Below are 10,517 nucleotides of genomic sequence, written 5' to 3' on the forward strand. Positions count from 1 at the left end.
GGTCTTCGTTTCCTTTCCCGAACCAGCGCCCCAGGACCCCGGCTCTGAGCCCAGGCGCGGCCCGGAGCGCCTGCCGGGTGTGAGATGCCGGGACGCGGAGCGGGGCTGCCGCGGAACACCAGGCCTCGGCAAAGGGGATACCAGAGACCCCCGCTCCCCAAGCCTCACCTCCACCTCTTCTGGGCTGGGAGGGAGGAGCCGCGGGGTCAGCTGGACGGCACGTGCGCAGCGCCCCAGGCCCGGCGGCGCCTCATTGGCGGCCGAGCCACCCGACTGCGCGGAGGCGGGATCCGCGGCGCGGCCCCGCGGGAGGCTGGACCCGACCCGGGAGGCTGGACCCGACCCGGGAGAGCTGAACCTGCGCGGCAGCCGAGCCGGAGCCTCCGCAGGTGAGTAGCGCCATTCTCGTCCCGGTCCCCTGGGCTCGCCGCTCCTCCGTGCCCGCGGCGGCGGCTTGCTTTTCTGCTCCACGGCTTCGCCATCTCGGGAAAGGGGAGATCTCCCTCTCCTCCCGGCGTGCGCTGCAGAACCCCGGGCCTAGGATGGCGCCTGATGGGCCCCCAGACACAGACCGCCCCCCAACCTCCCCGCTAACTCCATCTCCACGCTCGCGCCCGCCGGCGGACCCGGCCGCCAGACTCCAGCCAGCTGAGCGTCCCTCCCTAGAAGAAAGAGGCGTGCTGACACAAAAAGTCCGGTGCTTAGCAAAGTGGGCGCTAAAATTGCCCAGAGTTTGTGGGAACCCGGGCTGACGCTTCTATCCTTACTTCTTGTGTGTCTTTGGTGAGCCCCTGAACATTTCAGATCCCCAGCCTTCTTCCAGAATGGGAGTCATCATCTACCCCTGTCACCCTAGAGCTTCTGGGAGGCCCCATGAATAACTCCTAAGGTGGCCTGCAAGTTGTAAAGTGGGGTGCATCGAGCAACAGTCTCCCCATATGCAAGTGGAGGCACAGGCAGAAACCTCATGGGCCTTGGAGTGGGAATTGCCTTGGCTTGGCATGAGCTATTTGCCAGCCTTCATCTGTGACCGCCTCTCCTGCCTATTTAGCCCTCCACGCCAAGCGCCTTGGATTGGTGACCCCCACCTCCCCTTGCACCCCTGCTCCCTGACGCAGGGCTGTTGGCTCCAAGGTGACTTCTGTTCCGGCATGGGCAGACCCTAAGAGAGGTTTGCTGGCTCCACTCCCTCCCACCTCTCCAGGGAGGACTTTCCTGGGCGCCATTGACTCATATGGCGCTTGGAAACCTGGCAGGGCCCTTGCTTTTTTTGATGTGTCTAAAGTTATCATTCAGTAACTGTCTGTCAAGCAGCTGCTCAGGGACATGACAATGAATGAAACAGGAAAAAACATCCCTGCTGTATGGCACTGATAATGTACAGGGGAGATGCAGACAGTAAAAATACAGGCATGTAGATATATTATTTGGGAAAAATAAAGCCCAGATGTGGAAACTAGTGCTGGGGGTGAGGAAAGTTGCAATTTTATAAATCCATACATTTTGCATTTTGTTTGCAAATCAGCTTTGTAGCAGTAGCCTTTTCATTTGGTCGGAGAAAACCTTGCTGAAAAGGTGACCAGTTGAGCAAAGACCCCACTCAGGTGAGGGTGTGAGCCAGAGGATAGATGCAGTTAGACGAGAGTTCTTCAGGTCTTTTGTACTCCTTACAATTCTTGTTTTTATTATTTATTTATTTAAACATGTATTTATTTTTACAAGCACTGGGGGTGCAGGCCAGAGGGGCGGGAGGGTGAGAGGATTCACCAGAGACAGAGCAGGGAGCAGAACAGGCAGAAGGACTGAAATACACTGCTGAGGGGAGCAGCGGGTGAGACAGGAGAGGTCTGCTGCACCATGTGGGAATTTCCCTGGCCAGCAGGGAATCGAACTGGCGCTGCAGAGGCTGCAGACAGCTTCACAGCGCTGCTCTCAACCCACTGCGCCATCAGGGAGCCCACAATTCTTGTTCTTAGAATCTTGGCACATAGAGCTGCGGCCCCACCCCAACACTTGTTCACCCTGCTTCCTCCAGCCTCTTTCCAGATTAGTCAGCATGCTGCGCTTCCTGGTGCCCCGGCTGCTTTGTCTCCGAGGTAGGACAGCCCCATACTCCTCAGCGGCCCTCCCAACCCCTATCCGGAACCCGGACATCCGCTACAACCAGCTGTTCATCAACAATGAGTGGCATGATGCGGTCAGCAAGAAGACCTTCCCCACGGTCAACCCCACCACGGGAGAGGTCATCGGGCACGTGGCTGAAGGGGACCGGGCTGACGTGGATCTCGCCGTGAAAGCGGCCCGAGAGGCCTTCCGCCTGGGATCTCCATGGCGCCGGATGGATGCCTCTGAGCGGGGCCGGCTGTTGAACCGCCTGGCTGACCTGGTGGAGCGGGATCGTGTCTACTTGGCCTCACTGGAGACTTTGGACAATGGGAAACCATTCCAGGAGTCTTATGTCTTGGACCTGGATGAGCTCATTAAGGTGTACCGCTACTTTGCTGGCTGGGCTGACAAGTGGCATGGCAAGACCATCCCCATGGATGGGGAGCATTTCTGCTTCACCCGGCATGAGCCTGTTGGCGTCTGTGGCCAGATCATTCCATGGAACTTCCCCCTGGTCATGCAGGGCTGGAAGCTTGCCCCGGCGCTTGCCACGGGCAACACTGTGGTCATGAAGGTCGCAGAGCAGACCCCCCTCTCTGCCCTGTACTTGGCCTCCCTCATCAAGGAAGCAGGTTTTCCCCCTGGGGTAGTGAATATCATCACTGGCTACGGCCCCACAGCAGGAGCGGCCATCGCCCAGCACATGGATGTTGACAAAGTGGCCTTCACCGGCTCCACTGAGGTGGGCCACCTGATCCAGAAGGCGGCTGGCGATTCCAACCTCAAGAGAGTTACCCTGGAACTGGGAGGGAAGAGCCCCAGCATCGTGCTGGCCGACGCCGACATGAGCCACGCCGTGGAGCAGTGCCACGAAGCCCTCTTCTTCAACATGGGCCAGTGCTGCTGTGCGGGTTCCCGCACCTTCGTTGAGGAATCCATCTATGATGAGTTTCTGGAGAGAACCGTAGAGAAAGCTAAGCAGAGGAAAGTTGGGAATCCCTTTGAGCTGGACACCCAGCAGGGGCCCCAGGTAGACAAAGACCAGTTTGAACGAATCCTGGGTTACATCCAGCTCGGCCAGAAGGAGGGGGCCAAGCTCCTCTGCGGCGGAGAGCGTTTTGGGGAGCGCGGTTTCTTCATCAAGCCCACGGTCTTTGGTGGTGTGCAAGATGACATGAGGATTGCCAAGGAGGAGATCTTTGGGCCTGTGCAGCCCTTGTTCAAGTTCAAGAAGATCCAGGAGGTGATTGAGAGGGCCAACAAAACCAGGTATGGTCTGGCTGCTGCTGTGTTCACCCGGGACCTGGACAAGGCTTTGTATTTCTCTCAGGCCCTCCAGGCTGGGACGGTGTGGGTGAACACCTACAACATTGTCACCTGCCACACGCCATTCGGAGGCTTTAAGGAGTCTGGCAATGGGAGGGAGCTGGGGGAGGATGGGCTGAAAGCCTACACAGAGGTGAAGACAGTCACCATTAAGGTTCCAGAGAAGAACTCTTAAGTGCAGCACCATGAGAACCCACCTCCAGTCCAGGTGTGTTGCAGCCACCTAGACCACGGTTGCATGGCCTCCTGGGAACAAATAAAGGGGTTCTAAAAAGAATCTCAATAAGTAAAGCAATTAAAATCAGAGCTGCACTAGTTAAAGCAGGGGTGGGGGCTGAACCCAGAGTCCTGTCTACCCTTGACTCAACCTCCCTTTGGCCTTGAGTTACTTCCTTGCAACCATGGGAGGCTCCAGAAGATCAATTAAAACCACTGATCTGGACTGTGGATTTTAGTTCTTCCTACTGGTCCAAGGACTTCCCATTGCATTAACCTGATGGCTTAGTGGACAGACTCAACTCAGACCTGGGATTGGACGGTATTAGGAGTTTGGGGTGGATAACCCTCTTCTGTTTCTCTTGACTTAACCTGAAAATTGACATAACCTAAAAATCAAGGGTGTTTTCCTTTTCTAAATACCAGTTGCTGACTGTTTTGCTCGCTTGTTCATCATTTTGCTACTGATTTTCCTAAATTTTAGAGAAGGGATTAACATTATGTATTTACATAACCAAATAAACAACCCAAATGCCCATTCGCTGGTGCGTGGATAAACAAAATATTTCCATGGACTATTCCTTGTACTGTTCAACTCCAAAAAGAAATGAAGTACCGTCACCTGCTACAACATGGATGAACCTTGAAACCGTTATGGTCTTGTCTTGTATGATTCCATTTATTTGAAATATCCAGAATAAGTAAGTCCATAGATGCAGGAAGTGTCTATGGACATGTTGCCAGGGTCTGGGGGAGGAGGGAAGTAGGTGTAACTGCTAACCAGTATGGGATTTCTTTGGGGGATGTTTTGAAATGTTCTGGAATTGAATAGCGGTGATGGTTGCACAGATTTGCTGGTATACTAAAAAGTGTATGAGTGAAGCACACACCTGAAAAGGATGCATTCTATGCTTTGTGAATTAATTTTAAATAAATAATTGTACACTGCTGTTTGCTGATCAGTTTGTATCAAGTATCTTGCTTCTTAATGTTTTACAGAATCTCAGGGATGAAAAGGGGCCCAGGTTGTCATCCATTCAACCCCAGCCCCTTGCAAGCATTCCCTCCACCATATTTTTAGTTTGTTTTCTCTTGGCTGGGTAACACAGTGCAGCTTGATGTCCCACAGAGACCAGCTCCAGTCCCTGCCTAGAGCAAGCCCATTGCAGATCTGTTCAAGACCTCACTGATGTTGTTCTCTCCCCCACTCTCTCACCCTAACAAAATGCAGCACCCCATGCCATCTTGACCTGCTGGGGGGTGGGGTGGTTCTGAAGTTTCAAAGCTCAGAGTTCAGTATGATTATTGCTAGTCTTCCAACACTGTCCCCCTCTGGGTGCAACGCCAGCCAGCCAGACCCTGCTGCAGAAACGGAATGCCGACTCTCTTCCATCTTTCTAGACAACCTTGCTCATGAGCCCCCTACTTTTAAGCCCTGTAAAGACACCCCCGCCCCAATCTCCTTTGACATCCTGTTGCCTCACCTAGGCATTGAGGTGGTTTGTTCAGTATCTTTCCTTGGAGTTGCCTGAAAATGCTTCTCGTGGATTCAGGGTCTGTTTGGTCTCATCACCTCTCCTTCTTAGACCTTCTTTCTTTGCCATTTGTCTAATCTGGAGTGACGCTGATTGTCCCCTGACGTTCTGTTGGAGGCTCTTGGCATTTTGCACAGTATGAGTTTCTCACGAACAGCTGGAGCTACTGGGGTGAGTGGATGGGGCCCCTCGTGACTAACAACATGATGTTTCAGCAGGCCCATTTCTCATTTGCAGCTAAACCAAGAGGGACTTTGTAGAGGATGGGGTGAGACTTGGAAAACAGAATGTTCTGGGTCTGTTATTTCAGTCCTTGAAATTCTGAGATGGATTCAGACAGGTCAGGTTCCTAATCAGCTCAGCTTGGTGGTGACCCCTCCACGGCCATGAGTGCAGGGCCACATGGGCCTGGAGGCTGAGCATCCTTAATTAACGAGGACTCTACCTGTGGGACTTCCCTTGTCACGGATATTGCAGTTCAGGGGCACCCACCCAGTCAGCAAACTTAAAAAGTACTGGGCCCTCAGTCATTGTGCCGGGCCTTGACTTGCCATCATGTTCTCCCAGCTGTCCTACAACTAGGCAGTGGGGATCCCCTTTTTTCAGATGAGGAAGTGAAAGCCAAGAGGTTTAAGTGGGCAGCTTACTTGGACTCAAGCCTCCCATTTACGTAGCACCACAGGCCAGAAAGGGGAACAGCCGAGAGCACCTCTAAATCAAACTTCAAAGCTGAAGCAGGCAATGCTGAACAAGCCCAGACACAGAGCTTATTTGCTGGGTCCATCAGGGCTGCTGCTGGATCACAGCTTCTCTTGATCAGATCCCAGATCCCTGGACATTTAACTACTTTCGTTTGGGTTGATTCTATTCTGGGTGTGAGGCTGACCTCTGGTGGCCACCTTGTTAATTAACTTGCTCGGACCAAACCCCAAAATGGCTATTGCTTAAACAGGTTGTTTGGGAAATAGTCGAGCTCACAGCCTGGCAGGAAGACACTTACAGAGCAAGATGAAAACCGAGGCCATGAGATCACACATTAAGCACCCACAATATTTATTTTCTCACTGTCCTCAAGGCACTTATCATGACCACTCCATGCTTAATAAACGTGGAGGCCCAGTGATGTTCAGCTAGTAAGTGGAGCCAGACCTCAAGCTCAGGTCTTTGATTCTACCTTGCACCACTGCTCCCCAAGCAGCAGCTCAGCCCAAGGGAAATGCTGGCGGGAGGTGCCCAGGATCCTACTGGATGAGGAAGTCGCCAGGCAGAGAGGCACGGGAAGGGTGTTCCTGGGGAGGGAAGGGCATGGGGCTTGTGAGAAAGCAGGGAGGGTGTGAGACATGATGTAAGCAAGGGAAGACCTGGGAGGAGGCAGGAGCAGGACTGGGAAGGGGCTGTGTGCCCTGCGAGGAAGTCCTGCCTTTGGCCAGCAATGGGAAGCCATCAGGGTTTTCAAGGAAAGTGAATGGCGCATATTTTGACTTCTAAAGCTGGGCAGAAGACCTTGGAAGGAAGGCAAGAAGCCCATGACAAGGCTCTTTGAGGGTCTCTCATCTGTCCCCACCTCACTTAGCCAGAGGAGAGGATGGTGCAACCCATTCAAGACCACAAAGCCCCGTGATACTAGAGTGTGGCCTCAGCTCCCAGCCAGTGGTCTTCCCACGTGTGTCAGTATCAGCTTGCTGTCACTGCACATGCCCCGTCTGTCTGAGGGCTCAGCACCATGGTGGCTAATTTGTTGCTGATGTAATAATCGAATGCGAGTGTCTGACAAATGGGTGCCTTTCCTTCACGTGGAGACTCAGACACAGGATCCTTCCATCTTGTGTCTCCATTGCCCACAGTCATTCTCAACCATTTTTATATTATGTGTTTCTCTGAGAAGCTAAGACATTTTCACCAGCAAAAAACACACACATGCGCATCCACACAAATTTTTTTCATATTTTCAGGGGAGCTCATAGACCCCAAGAATTCCACCTGTGGAGTCCTTAGGGGTCCAGAGACCCAGACGATAAACCCTGATGGGACCTCAGAGACCTTCTCAGCTGCTGCTCCTTTAAAGGCCTGACCTCAGCATGGAACATCACTTCTGTTTACCGTCCATTGGCCAAAGCTCCCTCACTCAACCAAGGTGCAAAGTGGGGCTGGGAGAGGTAGTTTGGGACTACTTCACCACTGGGGAGGGGCCCCTGGGTTTTGGAAGACAACTCGCCCTGGCTCTGGCACACACAGCACCTCCATGCCCAAAGACTTTAGAGTTTAATCCTCTCACGGGCTGTTTTGCTACCTTCCAGCCTTAACCTTGGTCCCACATCTTCCAAACCAAAGCTGACACCCACACTAACTGAAGATGGCTGGGACACTCCAGCAGCACAGAGACAGGCCCCGGGCTGGGGTTCCCAGCGGCTCTGGCAGGGCCCTCAGCGCCTTGCAGCTCCTGGCACACAGTGAGTGTTTGCAGATGTGTGTGGAGGGCGGATTAATGAATGGAGGTGAGAGGCATCTGCCCCCATCCTCACTCCCTAGTTCTAAAGATTTTTACTCTTTCCTTGACTAAAATTAACCACTGCCTAATATTACAGGGGAGATTTAGGCATGAGGAAGAGACAGCTATAGTGAAAGGAAACACAGGTAACTCTGCTTCCTGGTGCCACACCCTCCTTAGCCCCTGGATGAGGTGGAGGCTGAACCCAGAGGCAAATCTGACCGGAAGGAGTGCACACTCCAGGGCAGAGGTCCCCGCTGAACTGAGAGTAGGCAAGTGCGGGTATCCAACTCTGCCCTGGGTGACAGGCTTCCTGAATTCATTAATTGACTGCAGATGCCAGGGCACTTTGGTTTCCCTTAATTAATTAAGACATCACATAATAATCATTCTCTGATTTAATGTTCAAGAGGCCCTGGCGAAGTCTAGGAAGGAAATTCATTAGAGGAGACGGTTCACTGTCGACTGATTTGTTCATCCTTATTAATTTTTCCCACATCCATCCTGTGGGAGAGGGAAGGGCAATGTTTTTTATGATGTAGGGTTAATTTCACCATAAGACCTGCAGGAAAAAAAATCCATTTTGACTAAAACCCAGACTTTTTAAAATGGGAAGTGGATATGTCTGGGATTGAACACTAGCTTTGGAATGATACTCCTCAAACCCAGTTATAATGCACTTGACAACAGAAGATGGAAATTCAGGCTGCTCACTGCTATAGCATCAAGCCCAGCTGCCGCTGATAGCATCTAAGAGTATGGCCTATAAACAACCCTACCCCCTGCTTCTAGAACTTTGTTTTTTTTAAAGTTTTATTTACTTATGCATACAAGAACTGGGGTGTAGGCCAGAGGTGGGGGCGGTGAGAGGATTCACCAGAGACAGAGTGGGGAGCAGAACAGGCAGATCTACTGAAATACACTGCTGAGGGGAGCAGCAGGTGAGAGAGGAGAGGTCTGCTGTGCCCTGTGGATCAGCTCCCCGGCCAGGGATTGAACTCCTGCTGCAGTGGCTGTGGATAGCTTCATAGTGCTGTGACTTAACCCTTTGTGCCATCAGGGAGGCCCACCTCTGCCTCTTCCATTTGCTGTTTCCCCAGCCTGGAACTTCCACACCCACTCTAATCCTAGCTTAGATGCCTCCTCTTCTGGGAAGTCTTCCCTTATCACCCCTTGCTCTGGTCAGATATCCTGGACTTCCTGGTAGGATGGAGACCTCATTCTAGTCATCCCCAGTAGAGTCTCACCTGAATGCACCGTCCAGGTCCCACCCAACTTTTTTTTTTTTTTTTTTTTAAGATTTATTTATACAAGCACTGGGGTATAGGCCAGAGGCGTGGGAGGGTGAGAGAATTCACCAGAGACAGAGCAGGGAGCAGAACAGGCAGAATGACCAAAATACACTGAGGGGAGCAGCGGCGAGGCAGGAGAGATCTGCTGCGCCATGTGGGTTTCTCCCTGGAAGGCTGGGAATCGAACCTGTGCTGCAGAGGCTGTGGACAGCTTCATAGTGTGGCACTCAACCTGCTGTGCCACTGGGGAGGCCTCTCACCCAACTTTGTATTGCCAGTTTCTGTACCCTTCTGGTCTCTGTATGCATGTGGAAAGTGATAGCACATCATAGAGCTGAGTGAATGAATAAAGTATTGATGCTTATACAGTGAGAAACACAAGTTTGGGGGGGTTTAGGAAAATCAAACTGGCAGTAGTATGATTAGAATTGGGTAAAAATTGCAAGTTCACTGACCAGGTGAGGTTGTGACCACTCCTCGGGGTGTGACAGGTAAGGAGGATTTGGGCAGAAGTAGCTGTTGTGGGCCAGTCTACAAAAGGACAAGGTGCAGAAAGGACGGCAGAGAAGTAACTGGGGCCCTGGGCCCACCTGCAGCGATGTTCCAAGAACAAAGACCACAGACTGTGCTTGAAAACATTTATTTCCTGGGTGCTGGAGCCACGTGACATGACACCTTATGAAAGCAGGATGGAGAACACAGCCTGCGGGCGTCACGTTGCCCTTGACAGCAGTAGTCACGGCACATGCCCTCAGCCTCTGAGGGGCCGTGGGCCCTTGCAGGGAAATGTCCTGAGGTTGGAACAATCATGATAATCTATGTTTTGGGTTTTGAAGAAAATTTCAGACTGTGTTAACATTTATTCTGATTTTCTTGCACATAGTTATGGTGCTGGACCCAGCCTCATGCAGACTTGATGCTTGGCTGTCACTACGGGGTTTATCCACCCTGCCCTCTGGTCTAGAGCTTTCCAACTTGAATTTTAGGCAAACTCCAGATGGTTCAATTGGTTTCAATGAATGTGCTCATTAACAGACACCTGATGTGTTTCAGTTACTTTCTCCAGGGCCAAAGCACCCCTATTCCTCCTGAGAGTTTCCCTAAGTGTCCTACCAAGTCATCGCCCACCTGTTCAAATCCCAGGGGAATGAACTTCAGCTCGCCAGGTGGAAATCATCCCGGAAGTGGTGGTGGGGAGAGGGGGAGGAGGCGCTGCATAAGGAGGGGATGTGCACAGGTGCCCCCTGCAGCCCCAACTGCCTACAGACAAGGGCAGCTTCTAGTCTGATCAGCTGATTTTATTCCCAGAAGGGGCTCCGCTGCCTTAAAGTATGAAAACCATCCATCTAGTTTCACTTTCCTTCTGATTCAAATGAAAAAACTAATGTTCAGAAAATGAAGGGGACTTGCTCAGGGTTACACAGCAAGCTGGAGATGGATTCCCAAATGGACTTCATGTTTCTGGATTCCCAGGCCCGTCTCCTGCTATGCAGAATGTCAGGGTGAAGCCACCCCAATATTACAGATATGATGGCCAGGCCTAAAGGCTGAAAA

The 10,517-nt window shown here is 52.0% G+C and overlaps 1 protein-coding gene across 1 annotated transcript; it reads left to right on the forward strand.

Moving 5' to 3' along the window:
* The first annotated feature begins 317 nt into the window (after positions 1–317).
* ALDH1B1 (aldehyde dehydrogenase 1 family member B1) lies at positions 318–4,637 on the forward strand. Its single transcript, XM_037491984.2, has 2 exons — positions 318–389; positions 2,036–4,637. The coding sequence occupies exon 2, from the start codon at positions 2,057–2,059 to the stop codon at positions 3,605–3,607; it is 1,551 nt and encodes a 516-aa protein (XP_037347881.1). The 5' UTR covers positions 318–389; positions 2,036–2,056; the 3' UTR covers positions 3,608–4,637.
* Positions 4,638–10,517: the final 5,880 nt, after the last annotated feature.

Source organism: Talpa occidentalis, unplaced genomic scaffold (genome assembly GCF_014898055.3).
Source record: "Talpa occidentalis isolate TD23 unplaced genomic scaffold, MPIMG_talOcc4v2.1 talOcc4.7, whole genome shotgun sequence".
NCBI classification, from domain to species: domain Eukaryota; kingdom Metazoa; phylum Chordata; class Mammalia; order Eulipotyphla; family Talpidae; genus Talpa; species Talpa occidentalis.